Raw genomic sequence first — 16,174 nt, 5'->3', positions numbered from 1 at the left:
TGCTCATCAATTCTATCACCCAAACAGATGGTTGGTCTTTTTCCCCCCACGACATTCACCACCACTGCCCTATTCTCACCTAGTACCACCCCAGGGCCTTTTGTCTCCTAGTCCTTGTCCTAAGACATCTGTCATGCTGGGACCAAGACAACTTTTCTCAAATATAAATCTGAAGTTAAATATAAGGTTACCCGCTACCCTTCAGGACCAAGCTCATCTGGTCTTTCAAGGTCCTGGAGACTAGCTCTGGTTTCATCTCCGGCTTTCTTTCACACGACTCTTTCTTGGGAATACCCTTCCTCATTCTCAAGTCTCAGTGTGCATTGTGGCCACCTAGAGACTTTCCAGGTTTCCAGCTGCTACTGGTCAGCTGTGTGCTGGTCTTTAGGTGATGCTCCTCTGCATGCCACACTCAGCGTCTTTCAGTTTCTGTGCACTAGCATCGTGCCATGGCTCCCCATACATGCTGACACCCTCGGCTGACTTCTACACATTCTGCAAGCAGCTCTCAACTCCGGCATGCTACCTCCAAGAGGAGCTCCTCCTAATGGGTCTTTCCTGGTCACCAGCCGGTTCAGAAACCTACTCACAAAATGTACACACCAAGTTCCCAGGGGACAGCAAAAGGGTCCCAGGTCCTCCTTCTATACCTCGAAGGTCCTAGTGAAAAACTGGCGTGGGCTTGCTAAGTAGGTACGAGAGGGCAGAGACCATTAGATCTCTGGGAACCTGGGAATTTCTAATGAACAGATGTCGAGATGTAGCCAGGGTGTACAAATCTTACTGCCACGTTCCACAACATTAAGTGTGTGCTCTGTCACCTCCTTGGTCAAAACTTCCAGGAGCTGAGCCTTCTGCTCTAGATGAGACTTGGAGGCTAGAAATGAAACAGCCCAATAAAATCATGAATAAAAGGAAAGAACGGGAAACTTCCTAGGAAAACCGAGGCACTACTGGAAAAAATCTGCGCTGCGTGACTGATTCTGGTAATGCCTTTTGCGTCTTTCTGCCCAGGCCTAAGATAGTACTGGCCCTGAGTACCTTCTTTCTGTCATGGAAGGGAGAGGGTCAGTCTCATGGAAGTTTCTAGATGGCTCAGTTTGAAGTCAGATGAGTACCCCTTTCTGATTCTTGCAGAGTGAAGAGGGTCAGTTAGGGAGCTGGTGTTAACAACAACAGCCTTGGGTACAGGCAGATCTCTGGATCTCTGTCTCTCTGGGGACATTTCCCTTTTTAGGTAGTTAACTATAAATAGGTATCAAACTCTTTCAAATTCCCAAAACCAGCATTCACTGTCTGCTTAAGGCTCCTGGGAGTGACACAGACTGGGTAAGGCAAGAAGCAGAGCCACCCCTGAGGCTGGCGAGGGAGTCTGGGGCTAGCAGGCCAGCTCCCGATAGCCCCCACTAAGAAAGGCTCAACGCACTGACTGCCCTTTCACCCACTGACCCCTTCTAGTACTTTATTACAGACATGTGCAGACATACTGGTTGTCTTCCCAGAACTCACATCTCTGGGCAAATTGCCCACTTGCTTCCCTTCATAGCTTCCAGAGGAACACAACTCCTCTTATTGCTGCAAGCTCTTATTCCCAAACCCCATGGAATGTCATGATAGTTGTGAAAGAGGAGTCTAGCATGGCTGGGCCAGCAGGGCCAGTGCGGCTTGTCAGGCTCTCATAAACTGATTCTGGAGATGGCCGAGATCACCAGTTACTCAGCTCATGGAAGGTAGCGAGAAAGCTGAAGGATCTAGAAGTGAAGCCCAGTGAACGACCGTCAAGGTGTCCCATCTATGTGCACAGGTACATGTGGGGTACTATCACAGTCAAATATCCACCCTGTAAAGGGGAGTAAGAAGGGTTGGTGCCTGCCTTCAGAAGCATCTGTAAAACATCCTAACTGTTCTCCATGGGCCCCACACTTCCAGTGTTAGGCAAGTCTTGATGCTGAATCCCAACTTCTTCTAGATTTCCTTTCAGCCCTGTGGGTTCTATCAGAATTTAATATTTCCTCCCAAAAAGAGAATGCTTTTTGACCTTGAGAAGACCAAGAAGACTAGACAAAATGTTTGAGATGCATAGATATTTTCAAATCGATTTGACTTTTGGCTTCATAGAGACACATAAGATGGTCCAAAACAAAGAGAAACATTGTCATCAGAAACAGTCCCCTGTGGTCACCGGGAGCCCATGTGCACCACCCTCCAGAGGGAAAGTGCCCCTGAGTTGTCCCTAAGTCACAGAACAGTGAAGGCAGGGGCCCTTAAAACAGGAGGAGCTCATGCCTTGGTTAGGAAGATTAAATACTGTGGACCCAACTCAAATATCTATTATGCTAAGCTGTAAAACCAACAGGCACTCATTATCTCTTTCTTATTAGGACCCAAGTCTGTCACCAGGCTGACATCGCTTCTTCTGTGCTTCCTCTCTTTTTAACTTATATTTTCTAAAACCATCTTTTAAGTCCCATGAATCCATCCTTCAAGTAAAATGCTTGCCTTCCTCTACACAAAACCCCCAAGTGAGATCCCCTTCAGTAGAAGCACCCCAAAGTTGGGCTTTAGGCTCCAGGCCACCTTCCCTGCAGGGTGCTTCCATCACTGTGTTATCCTAGATGGCCAGATTCTCTTGAACTGTGTCCCTCACAACTCAGCGTCAGTGTCCTGATGTCATAGCTGGACAAGGTTTGAGACCAGCCTTGGAAGGTGTTCATTGGATACTGAGGAAGCCATGTTCTAAAGGGTGGAAGGGCTTTAAGAAAAGCTATGTGTTTAACTAGGGGAAGAACCAAGACCTCTGTTTCTTGCTACCCCACGGCTTTCTTGCTATGCCCCATGTCTGGAAGTGATTAGCAAGGTGCTCCTGTCTCTCAGTGGCTAATCAGCTCAGGCAGAGACCGGGTGCTTCTCCCTGGGCCTGAGCACATCTCCCATTTTATCTCCAAAGCAAGGAGAGGAGTCAATTCTGTGTTGAGGGAGGAAGTAAAGTAACCCAGGGATGCTGATATTATATTTTCACTAAGAAAAGACACTATTGGGCAAAGTGACGAAAATAAATAAATAAATAAATAAATAAATAAAGGAGGGTAGACTGTGAACAGGCTAGATAGCAATATTTATTGCTTAAGTGTCAACTTCCCTGATTCCAACTACACATTGTGGTTTTATTCTTAGACAATGAGTAAGAAATGAAAGTCTGGTAACTTTGATTTAAAATGTTATCTGTCTATCTCAATGAAAATTATAAATATATAGAGAGAACAACAAAACGGTGGGATAAAATGGCAACTGGTGACTCTCATGTAGAAGGAACACAAGAGTTCTTTGCACTGGTGGTTCTTGGACTTTCTCTGTAACTTTGAAATGATATCAAAATGGCTGTTTCAAAAATCCCATCATGAGGCATGCAGCACACACACTGACAAGCCTCTGGACCCAGGAACATGGATCAGTGCCGTTCCTGACTCCTCTGCCACCATCCCACCTCCTTCTGCTGCCACTGTGGGTCACAGGGAAGAACTGTCAGCCTTTGTGTTTGCGCGGTCAATGTGAAGTGAGGCCAAGTGACAGCAAGGTGAAAGGGGACATGGCAGGAAGACGGACCACCGTGGTTCTGTTCCTTACCAGCTGGGAGACCCTAAGGCACGTCAGTTTCATCTCTGAGGCTCAGTTTTGCTTCTCTAGGAAATGGGAGCAAAAAGCATTTCTAAGACAGCAGAAGCTCGGCTACTGGTGCGCAGAAGGAGCTCCTGACCTGACGCCTGAGCACGGCACCAGCACACCGGTTTGTTTGACTCAGCTGTCCTCCCAGCTCTCCCTGCAGCATCTGCAGTTCCTCCCCCAAGCTCCCGCCTGCCTCTCCTCCCCTGCCAATGTTATCATTCTTCTTCAAACCACATAAACTACATTCCTCTGCCTCCTTCAAAACCCGGTTCTGAGTCTTCCTCACCTCAAACCCTCCCAAACTTCCTCCTGTGTTTGTGGCTTGTGACTCGGGTGACTGGCAGGGTAACAAGTACTTTAGTCATGGGGGTCTGAGGGTAGACTGCCTGGATTCTTTCTCATGCCACAAGGCTTGGGGGCTCCCAGGCAAGTGTGGTCAACACTGTCCAGTCCTACACCAACAGCTGGCTCATAGGAATAAACCATCCCTGGGGACAGGAGGGTGCACAGAAAGGGGCCTGGCTATACTCTGTTTGACAGGAAAGTCACCCCCCCCTTTCCTCAGGAAAGATGGATTTCCTCCTTAGATTAGATACTTCACAGCCTTGTGACAAAACCACATGTATAATCCAGAGAAGGACTGCTCATAGAATCCAACACATCTGGGAAAGAGGATAAAACTCTAGCAAACATGGCATGTGATGAGGGCATGCACACTACATGTCTGATTCCATTTCAGCAGGGAGGAAAAACCCTTCCTGCTGAGGAGTTTCTGTGTTAACACACATACAAAGTGCACAGAACAAAAGCAAGTGAGTGTGTGAATGAAATAGAAGATAGAAGAGGATTTTCACATTGTCTTGGTATATTCTTGTACGTCTTAAGATGCTCACGAGAATGCACGCACATATAACTTAAGCAATTTCTAAAGAAATTATACCTCAAGGAATAAAAGCATTGGGGGACACAGACCTTAAAGACACCACCTTTACTTCCCGTCCCTGGGAGCAGTCACCTTGTCAGAAGGCGCCAAGGACCAATCTTGGTGGTGTCCCTCAGGCCTCTGGGGTGCAAGTTTCTAAGGGACAGGAATGCATATGGGGGGCAGCAGCCAAAGCCATAACCTAAGGCACAGAGGGACAGTATGCTTAGGGTGGTGGTGACTGCGTAGAAAGTCAGCACAGGGAGGGGGAAAATGGCCATCAGGGTGCAAGGGGTGAGATCACCACACAAGACCACAGAGGAGTGGGTGGAGCTAATCCTGTGCTGACTGCATTTTCCATGGGGTCCAAACACATCCTGCCAGCCCCTGCTCCCCCCCCCCCCGCCCCACTATCTTAAGGCTGCCTCCACCGGCTGACTTGCTCTTAAGACATTAGTGTGAGGGTACCTGGGTAACTCTGCATCCTTCCCAGAGGCAGCAGGCAAACCCTCTCCTGCTCTGAACCAACCATGGATAACAGGGACAGCTTCCCACGGAAAGGCAGATTTTTAGTATGGCCTCACACTGGGACGATCTCGGAACATGAACAAACGCGGAATCCCAGCCGCCGCCCTAGAGTTTCTATTGACTTGGTCTGGGGGCAGCCTGGGCACGGTGGTTTCCAAGCTCTACAGGTGACTCTAATACGCAGCCAGAGCTACCATCCAGGCCCCCAGAGTGTGATGATGACAAGTTGGTTGAGGTTTTCCACGGCCTCCTGCTCTGCAGGGCAAAGTGCCCAGCGCGGAGTCTGCTCATTGTCTCCCAACCTCCTTTCGCTTGTTTTCCTCCACAGTCTGCTCTGACCCTGCCTTACCCTCCTCAGGATTGCAAAGAACGGGGTTCCAGACCTGAAGATGGGGCGGCTGGCCCTCTGTCCCTGTCAGGTGAGCCCCCTTTTCATGCCTGTGCCACAGTCCCTGCTACTCTTCTAAGAGCAACACTTGGTTTGCTCATGTTTGCCCACAGTTAGCACAGTCAGGCCCAGGCGGCAGTTCTGGAGAATAACACCGCTAGCTCGTTCCTCCTGGGTACGTACACACGACTGTCCTTGAGCTTTCGACACCTTATTAAAACCTACTCAGAACAGTCCTGGCTCCTCCGCTGTCTGAGTGGATCTCACTTTGTGTAAACATCTTGGAGAAATTATACCTTCACGCTGGCTACCCCACCATGAAGGCTGAGGACCTCTGACCCTTCGGTCCAATTAGCCGTGTTCCAAGAGCTCAGCAGCAGCAAAGGCAAACACACAGCTTTACAAAGAAAAGAATAACGCAGCCATAAAACACGGCCTTATCATGGGAAGAAAAGTGATCTTTGGAACAAGGACACCAGATCGCTTCCCTCTACTAGTAGAAGTGAGAGCTTATCTTTTGGTTTTGTTTTCTGTCTTGCTTTTTTAAATTTTTTCTTTTTTGAGAGTCTCACTCTGTATCCTAGGTTGGCATAGAACTCACTAGCCCAGGCTAGCCTCACCTTAGCTTCTCAAATATTGGGATTACAAGGGTGGGCCATGCCTGTCTTTCTGTTTATTTTAAAATTTAGTGTGTTCTGGCAATGGCCAAGGAACTCTGTGCCCTATGAAACTGGAACTGTAATAAGGTAGTTCTGCTAATAAAAGCCACACTAATAATCACAGCAGAAGACAAGGCTGCATTATGGCTTTTGAGGACTTTAGGAACGTCTGTGTCTATCATTAGACAATTTTATTTGATATGTATTAAATTTTGATTATGTAGGTTATGTTTTACAACTGCATAAAAATGAATAAATTAATATTATGCATTTCAAAAATATCTTGAAACAGTTCTTTTTTTTTTTAAATTGCAGCTTTGTAGGCATAAAAGCAGTACGTACCCTAAAGACCCTGTCTAAAAGTGATGCTGGGCCCTGTGGGTGGGAATGGGATTCAGATCCAGAGGGAGAGAGGTATTCTTGTAGAGTTTGGGTTATACCTGTGCCCTTCCTTCCTGACTATCTCTAATATTCTGAAATCTGACTCAGAAAGACTCTAGTGAGATGCTTCCATAGACACAGCATGTCACCCTGAGGGCCAGGCTGGCCTTCAGGGGACACACAAGGACATTACTACGGAGCCAGGAAGATCAGTCAAGGTGGAAGCTGGATGTTCTGGAAAGTTAGTGAGGTGGCTTTAGTGGGAGTTTTCTGGAAAGTTGCACATGAAGGCAAAGTCACGAGAAAGGAAAGGAGATGGGGCTCCCTAGGACTCAGTGAGGAGCTCTCTATGGAAAAGCTGTTAGGGGGGGGGGGCCAAGCATGAGGTGGCAGTCAGGGCACACATGGGGCTGCACCTTTGCACACATAGTACAGGTGTAGGTTTGCTCAGAGCAGGAACACATGAGAGGCTCACCTGTGGGAGTCGGTAGGTGCTATGGACCATTGGACATTTCTGATGATAAGCACAAAGTAACCATATAGGAAGGCTCCCTTGACAGGACAGGATCGACTTAAAGATGAGGAACAGTTCCCATGGGGGTCTAAGCGACAACCAAAAAGAGATGCAGGAGGTCTGGAGGTTGTGGTCAGGAAGACAAAGAACCCATGTAACAGCCTTAGGCTGCAGATGGGGTAGAGAGAGACTGGCAGGGGTTGAGAAAAGGTGATTGGCTCAGTAACCAGGAGGACATAGGGTATCCTGGGGGATGGGCAGGAGCATGTCCTCAAGGAGTTCAGGGCAGAGCTGGTGACCAGGAAGCAGTGGCTGTGCCAGCATGCCTGCCTTTGTATGGAGAAGCTGAGAGGCACTTACTCTCTGTTCCTAGCACAAGGGGAAGAGAGCTCTTGGGTCTCCGGGATTTCATCTCCGGGACCTTGGTGTTCTCACCGGGCCGAGCATCTGGAACAAACAAAGAGAAGAGAAACATCAGTCAGCAGCTGTCTAAGGAGCTGAGTAGAGGAGGCACCCCAGGCAGCACCGTAGCTTGACCCTAGTCGGCCCACCCACCCTACATTCCACTCGGAGGCCCTCTGTGCCCGCCGCCGAGTGGCGCCTGCAGCAGGCCCTTCCTCCAGGGGAGCACCAAAGAAGGAGCGCCTGCTGGATGGTCCTGATAAATCAGGTGGCTGGGACAGTCACCCAGCAGGATGGATGGCCAGGCTAGGCTGGTTATTGCTCCCTGCTGTAGCAGTAGAGGCTGCCAGGACTAAGGCCACTTGGCAGGGCCTGGGCCCTCAATACCCTTTGCTCTTGTTGTCCCCATGGGGCCTTGATTTGCTTATCTAAATGGTCTACAACTCAAAGGCTTTCTGCAGATGGAGGGGCCTCACACAGAAGAAAAAGACCAGGCCCCTTTGGGTTCCTTTGGGTTCACAGACTAAAAGGTGTGTGTGGCCTTTGGTTTCTGAGACTTTGCTTTTGCACTGGGCCAGGCCTGGCCAGATGAAGGCTTCAGGACAGGCCACTCACATAGTCTCAGAGGCTAAGGCTGGGGCTCATTTGAATGCTTTTGCAGCGCATCTACAAGGCAGGTCTTCGGATCCCTGCAGTGGCCATTGGCTGAGGCTGGGCAGCAAGTTCCCTCTTCCACAATGCCAGGAGCAGGTATACTCTCTCTGAGGATAGATGTGAGCAGCACCGTGGCACAGATAGGGCTCTCTCTGGATTCTCACGAGACTGGATTTTTCAAACTTTGTGGGAAAACCACCCAGGACTTAGATAAGAAGCCGCTGGCTGACTGGCCACTACCAGGCTTGTGTTTTCACTACTCTTTGGGCAAGGGATGGAAGGCACCTCGCCCCAACCCCCAAGTTCCTTCCTGTCCTTATCCTTTATTTCCTGCTCCCAAAGAGGAAGCTCAGAGGGAGGAGGGGATTTTCCAGCAAGGGTTTGGCCACATTCCTGTGGCTTGGCTGGAGAAGAAGGGCTAACAGGCTGTCCTCCAGGTTGGGCGCCTCAGCTGGTCTTGTCTAAACTGGGTTCCCTGTAAGGGGTGGTACTAGGAACATAGACTACAGAGGTTGCGGGGGACACACACTTCCTAGTTTCTGGTTGCATTTCTCCTAGATGACATCTGGACCCTTGCATGCTCTAGAATGTGCATCTGTCCACACAGCCCCTTTAACTAAGTCTTGTTTACGTAGGCTTCCTCCACCGCATGCCTGGCCTCTCTGTGAGCTGGGCCATCCAGTGACAGAGGCTGCACGTGGGCACAGTTAGGTGGCAGTCGAGGGACAACAAGGTCAACCCCCCTGTTGAATACAACCAAAGCCATATACACACAACTGTGGAAATGATTCCACTGGAGCCTTACTTAGGGGTTCCTAGCACTATATGATGGGCGAGGTAAAGGGAAAAAGGAGGAAGAGATCCTTTTAAGCAGAGCTTGACATCCCAGCCCATACCCTGCTGCCTCTCCCACTGTGTGATGCCCCTATCTGCCACCTCCCTAAGAGCAAAGGAGCCCCAGACGGAGAGTTCAGGGTTCTTGGCTTCTGGAGCAGACAAGGTCTCAAGTTGCCGCCCATGCTCCAAGGTACCAGTTTCACGTGGATACATTGAAGGAGCAGAAAGACCCCTGGGACTTTAAAGAAAGGTGCACTCAGAAGTATCTTGTTCTCCCCTTCCTAGGAGGAGGAATGAATGGCAGAGTGCATATGGAGTACCGAATTCCAGCTTCAATGTGCTTTTTCTCACGGTAAGTTCCAGAGCAGAGAGGAGTCTGGGAAAGAGGATCAAAGCCCTTTTTCTGACATGTAAGTGGAGGCACAAGCAAGCCAAGGTGATGGGCCCAGATTTCCTGGCTTCTGAAAGAGGGTACCGGGAGCCCATGGAGTCCTTTCTCCGTCGGTCATGCTGGGTGCTATTTTGGTGCATTTTGTCTTTGTCATTGGCCCCTGTGAGGACTTGGGCGAATCATTTAAACTGCTTCCATAGCCGTAGAAAGGGAACTTTTATCTTTTCTAGTTCACTGCATCCCAAAATCCAGGGAAGGCAAGGCATAAAATGATATTTTGGGCCGGACTGTGGTGGCGCACACCTTTAATCCCAGCACTCGGGAGGCAGAGGCAGGTGGATCTTTGTGAGTTTGAAGCCACCCTGGTCTACAAGAACGAGTTCCAGGATAGGCTCCAAAGCAACAGAGAAACCCTGTCTCAAAAAACCAAAACCAACCAACCAAACAAACAAACAAACAAAACAAAACAAAAGAACAAAACAAAAAACCACAAAGCAAAAAACCAAACCAGATGGTATTTTGGCGAGATCAAAAGCACCATTTACCTAAATGAACTCATTCTTTTTGTTAGCCATGTTCCCTCACCTTCTAATGAACTTTAGCATCCTCTCACTTCAGAAAGCCCTCGATCAGCCAGCTCTACCTGCTTCTGCAGTGCCCTTGGCTCTGGGGCAGCGTGGGTTCAGGAGAAGAGTGAGCACTTCACCTGGCTGCACACAGAGCTGGTTTCGAGAAGCTCCCCTCACTGCAGCTTATCTCCCCATCAGACCCTGAAGAAAAGGGCTCAAGTTTCCCTTCCAAATCAGGCATATTCCAAACCCAGAGGCTCAGGGCAGGGGAGAGCAGCACCCCCTAAGTGCCAGTAATGTGGGGGCTGTGTAGGAGGTATGGGGCCCAGCCAGGAATACCAAGCTGCCTGGCCACTGTGAGAACCGCAGCACGGAATGGGCTGGGAGGACCAAACGCTTAATCAAAACCAGCTTTGTGCTCACGTGCTGCCCGGGGGATAAAAATAATAGTAATAAAAGTTTGAGAGCAGCTTGTATTTTCTGTCTATTTTAATCATTTTGTGATGAAACTGGGTTTTATTTCTAGATCTGAGCCCCAGGGCTGGAGTCCTTTGCTGGCTTGGATGTGCCCCTAAAAAAGTACGGGGGTCGAAGATAGAGGTGTGGAAAATCTGGGGCTCCTAAAGAGATCAGGGGATCTGCCCTTACATGGACAATGCCTCATCCCTTCTACTGCTAGACTAGCTTTGGGCTCAGGCCCCGGCATACTTTTTTGTACTATCTCCCCCACCCCCAAGAGGTTGTATCCCTGGACTCTGACCCTAGGCAAGTGAGAAGGCAGTTTTGGGAAGGTTCTAGGGGAGGGTCTGAACTTCAGGAGCCTCAGGAAGGGCAGAGCAGGGGGCTGGGCTCCTGCATCCCCTTGGACGGCTCTTTTCTTACGGGTCTCTCTGCCTAAGAGCAAGCAGCATAGGAGCATACGGAATTCTGGCCGGGGAAACGTGAGGTCTTCTCTGCCCGGGTTGTTTAGTGGTGACGAGCCCTTGGATGAGCTCCTAAACTGTGGGATGAGAACCTTCCTAGTTAGGAAAAACAGCATCCCACCGGAAGAGCCAAGGGCAAGCGAGTGGCAAACAACAGGCAAGAAGCCAGCGAGATGCCTCAGTGGGTAAAGACACCTGTCACCAAGACTGAGGACCCGAGTTTGATCCCCGGGGACCCACACGGTGGAAGGAAAGAAATGACTCCTGCGAATTGTCCTCTGAGCTCCACACAGACTCTATTTCATGTCCTGAGGCCTCAAATAAATATTAAGGTGTAATAAAAAAAATCGAAGTAACAGGTGGCATTCTCTAGGTATCTACCCCATGCATGCACATGTATGTCCTTCATGTACTCAGAGCAGGCAAACATGACACTCACCAATACTTAAATTCTTTCCCTCCCTCCGTCCCTCCCTCCATCCCCTTTCTTTCCTTATTTTGGAGACAAACTCTCACCCTGTAGCCCAGGTAGGTTGGTACTTGCCACACAGGCCAGGCTAGTCTTAGACTCAACCCAATCCTCTGGCCTTGGGCTATTTAAGCGTTTTAGAGCTGTAAACTCAGTCATTTGCTTCAGACCCACCTACAACTACGAGCTGCACATGAAGATTTAAAGAATAAATATGGAACAGGAGAGGATTAAGGAACATGCTAGGACTCAGACCAAGACAGGTCAGCTTCTACTTAGCACAGCCAGCTGAAGACAGCGGTTGGGAGCCAGCACTAGGGTTTAAGTTCCTATCCAACTAGCCAGGTGGCCTGTGCAGGTGATCCGGTCTCTCGGTATTAAATAAGGCTGAGACTGCTGTCAGTCTCCTGAGCCCCTCTTGTCATGGTCACTAACGATCTCTATGTTATTCTTTCCAATGGTCATCGATCAGGCTGAGCTGCCCCAGTGGCAGCATTGAACTCATTGGTCATTCTTTTCTCTCTAGAATCCTGACCACTGGGCTTCTGGGCTATCTCTCTCGCGGACTTGGTTCTCTCTTCTTGGGGACATTCGTCCCAGTCTCTTCTGCAGACCTCTGAGCTCCCTCTACCTCTTAGGGCTGTACTCTCATGTCTCTCGGGGCCTCACACCCTCTATAGGAGCTCAATCACTCCCAACTCACTCAATGACCTCTCCGTGTGGCTTCCACCCTATGTTCTGTCTTCAGTCCTTCAGATTCAGATTCATCTAAATATTTGTCCATGTGACTCATCCCTGGAGCTGTCTCCTGGGCATTTTATCCTCATATGCATGGAAATTTGATGGTCCCCCAGCCTTCACATTTTGACTTAAGTAGGGAGCATTAACCATTGACCCTTCCTGCCCCCTGAAAGCCTAGATGTGACAAGTCAGAGACCTGGCCCCTGTCCAACTCTCCAGATCGAATTCATCAGCAGCTCCTATCATCTCTTAATCAAACAAGATGACAAATCCCATCTCTTCTATCTACCCCAACAGTCTGAATGTCGTCACACCCTGCGGCTGGCTTCCCTGCTCTGTTTCTTACATACCTGAGGTCTGCTCACCATGAAGATGCCTGAGCGAGCCTTCACAAGCATGTGGTGCTGTCCCAATACACTGGGACATACACAGAAAATCCGGTTTCCTGTTCCAGTTCATGCTACTCTGCAGCCCTAGACCCTGCCCCTCTTTAGCTTTCTTTCCTGGCGCTCTGCACCTGGTACTTGGCCCAGCAGTCTGCTGCTTCTTCCCACACTGCCCACAAGCATCGTCTCTCTGGGATTTTCTCTTGCTTTTTCTCTCTCTCACCTCTTTTCTCTTCTAAAACTCCTTGAAGGTCTCTGTCCAAATGTTCATTCTACCATAAATCCTCAGCAACACATTTCTGAAGGAGTCCCTTCCCCATTACTAGGCTGCACTTTTCCAACATCATATGGTATTGCTTAAGTGTTTGTGTGTGCGTACACACACACACATGCACGAGGACACACACGCACACACATATACATGAAAGTCAAGTCCAAACACCAGCTCCTTGAGCTGTGCCTGGCAGGGTGCAGACCTAAATATTCATTGAATGAACGAACGATGGCATGGGTGCCACTGCTACATGCTCCTCCTATGCAAAGACATGTGATCTTTTTTGACCGTGAAGCCCTCCTCTCCCTGAAGGTAAGGCTGGGTGCCTTGGCTAGTGTAGCTGGGAGGGAATCATAGGAATGAATGTCCCTTGAGTAGAAGTGACTTCCAAGCAGAGGGCTGGCAATAATGGATACCAAGGTCTCTCAGAAGTGACTTGTCATGCAAATTCCCTGACCAGAACCAGCTGGGAAAGGTCTGGCAGGCCCCAGGACCAGACACACCTGCGTTCTCTCAGGACAATGAATATTGAGCTTTACTGTGCGGGGCTTCAGCCTGGAGTGGTGTTTATTGTCAGTCTTTGTGAGCCCATTTGCTCCTTGGGAAAGGTAGCCTGCCCCTTGTTGCAGAAACTGAAAAGATGAAGTACAGAAGTCTCCGGCCACCGTAGGTATTAAAAGTCAACTACTTCCCTTGTGGGTGAGTTTTTTGTCAGGTTCAAACCATCACAGGGTCAGTACCCTTCAGGATGGGACAAGTTGACACCTACCTTCTGCTAAGTTTGGAAGAAAGGGTGATATGACCACAATCAACAAAGGGCATAAATGTTTTCATAGGCAAATGACTCAACTAGGGATATTAATAGCCGAACACACTACATTCTGTAGGTTACTCCTTCCTGCCTTATAAGAACCAGAACACTTGCCAAACATGGTGGCACACACCTTAATCCTGGCACTGTGGAGACAGAGGCAGAAAGATCTGTGAGTTCAAGGCCAGCCTGGTCTACAGAATGAGTTCCAAGATGGCCAGGACTATACAGAGAGACCCTGTCTTAAACAATAAACAAAAGGAGAGGAGAAGTTGGGGGAGTGAAGGAAGAAAGGTAGAAGGGAGAAAAGAAGGAAGGAAAGAAACAGACAGAACACACCTGAGCCCAACAGGATTCCTGTCTGTGAAATCCTGAAATGCATCCTTACATTGTAGTCTTAATGGTATTGGACACAGGCTGAATGAGTGGTAGTGGCTTCCAAGAGGCATGACCAGCTCTGCTGAGTGACAGCAGGAAAGCCAATCAGAAGTCAGCACAGTAGAGAGGAACCTCACTGTCATTTGGGAAGGATGCAGGACTGTTTCTACCCAGAGTTCAGGCAGGAGGCTACAGGAGATGGATTAGACGCACTCACTGATGAAAAGTCAACCCTTGCTAGCTACTCCTGAGGGCAAATGTTTTCTCCCTTCCTTCCTCCTTTGCCTCATCTTTATTTCTTTCTTGAGACAGTCTCCTATGCTGGTCTTGAACTTGTGATCCTTTTGCCTCGGCCTCCCCAGCACTCATAATCCAAGACTGCATACACCAACTCTCTTTGAGAATTTGACTGAAACCATGGATCCTGCTTTTTAGAAAGATGCTCTTGCCACACATATGTGGGCTTTGGACAATAGTGAAGGGTGGCCAGATCTACTGAGATCTCTGAGGACCGTGTCCCGGGAGTGCAGAAAGCCGAGAGAAAGAAAAGACAGGTCACCCAGCTTTGACAAACCCAAACCCAAAGGAGGCAAAAAGCTGCCATAAGGTTGGTTAAAAATCCCACTGTCCTTCAGGGTTTGCCTGGCGGTGGCTCCTGGGGGGCGGGGGGTAAATAGAGCTAAGTGTGGCAAGAAGCTCATCTAAGAGATGGCACGGGACACATCGCCAACTACAACAGCATGGGAAATGGGGAGTAAGGCTGGGGAAGAAGGCTGCCCTTTTTCCTCTCTACAAGCAAAACCAGACCAAGGCCAGTTAACTGTGAGTCCCTTCTGCTGTCTCAGCTGCTGTCTCTCCTGTCTCTCTTCCAGCTCTCCTTCCAAGTCCCAGGTCCTGATTTGTAGCCAGGGGCCAAATTCTGACTTTGAAGGAACTGGGGAGAAGTGACAGTGGAGACCACAAAGAGTCCCCCAGGATGCCTCCTAGGCAATCAGAGTTTCAGAATGAATGAGTCCCCTAAACAGAAGAAAAAAAAACCCAAACCAAACAAAACCTCCTCAACACGTTGTGCTAAGGAAAAGGATATTGCCCTTTGCAAACAAATCTGGAAAAGGTGCTGACACTGTGCAGATAAGGAGAACAAATTGCTCTCTTGCCTGCAGGGAGCCTTGTAAATAGGAGCTCAAGAGACCAGGGGTTTCCAAAACAGATAACCTCATTAGCCGATTGGCCATTTACAGATAGGAGGAATCTCCCTAAACCCCCAGTGTGGCCTTAGAAATAAATCAGTTTCCAGGAAGGCACCACCTGGATGGAGGGCAGTAGGTCCCTAACCCAGGTGGTGACAGGCAGGTGACACACACCAGGAGTAGGCAGGAGCCTCACAGCAGACAACTGAGTTGACCATGAACCCTGATCCATCAGATCTACTTCCTCAGAGGCAGAGTCTGTAGTTCCTAGAAAGTCATTCCTAGGCTGCTGCTGCTTCTTCTTCTTCTTCTTCTTCTTCTTCTTCTTCTTCTTCTTCTTCTTCTTCTTCTTCTTCTTCTTCTTCTTCTTCTTATTCTTCTTATTCTTATTCTTATTCTTCTTATTCATATTCTTCTTCTTCTTCTTCTTCTTCTTCTTCTTATTATTATTATTATTATTATTATTATTATTATTATTGCTAGAACTATTTAATTTACTTTGTATGTTTTCAAAAGACACTTTCCTTCAGAAGACACCCCATCTTTTCTTCCATTTATTATGTATGCCACTTTGTGCTTTGTGACCAGGAAGGGGGTCATGAGATCCAGCATGAGGACAAAGACTCTCTGACTAACGGGATGGCCATAAACCAGGTTAAGATTTCAGGACCAGAGCGATCAGACTCAGGAGCCAGAACAAGGAAGCTGCTCCTCCAGATGCCTTATTTGGACAGCAGTTTTGACAAGTTACTGACGGTTATTAAACAGGCATTTCAGGGGCAAGAAACTGATTCCCCAAAACTACCTTTTTAGATGTTTCCAGGAAAGTATGAATATACGAAGGATAGGCACTGGATTGAAAAACAAACGGCACTGGGTTGAGAGACTCACAGGGGTCCTGGTAGGGTTTGATTTCCATTGCTGACAGTGATGGCGAGGAGAGCTGATAGCCAGGATGTCAGTCTAAACCGGCACAAGGCTCCTTCTAACCCTAGGCTCTAGTTCCACACTCCTCATGGACAGGATGAAGAGACACAAACTCACGCTTCCTGCTGATCAGTCCTCTGGAACTCACGCTTCCTGCTGGGCCTTCT

The 16,174-nt window shown here is 48.7% G+C and overlaps 1 protein-coding gene across 2 annotated transcripts in view; it reads right to left on the bottom strand.

The window, feature by feature from the left end:
• Mylk (myosin light chain kinase) overlaps positions 1 to 16,174 on the bottom strand; it is a 255,864-nt gene that overhangs the window by 57,906 nt on the left and 181,784 nt on the right. For both annotated transcript variants that reach the window (XM_026788073.1, XM_013351635.2), the window contains one exon: positions 7,416 to 7,502. In XM_026788073.1, the coding sequence (XP_026643874.1) occupies positions 7,416 to 7,502 (87 nt within the window). The remainder of the gene's footprint in view (positions 1 to 7,415; positions 7,503 to 16,174) is intronic.

This window comes from Microtus ochrogaster, chromosome 2, assembly GCF_000317375.1.
Source record: "Microtus ochrogaster isolate Prairie Vole_2 chromosome 2, MicOch1.0, whole genome shotgun sequence".
Classification (NCBI taxonomy): Eukaryota; Metazoa; Chordata; class Mammalia; order Rodentia; family Cricetidae; genus Microtus; species Microtus ochrogaster.
This window is presented reverse-complemented; position numbering and strand designations above follow the sequence as displayed.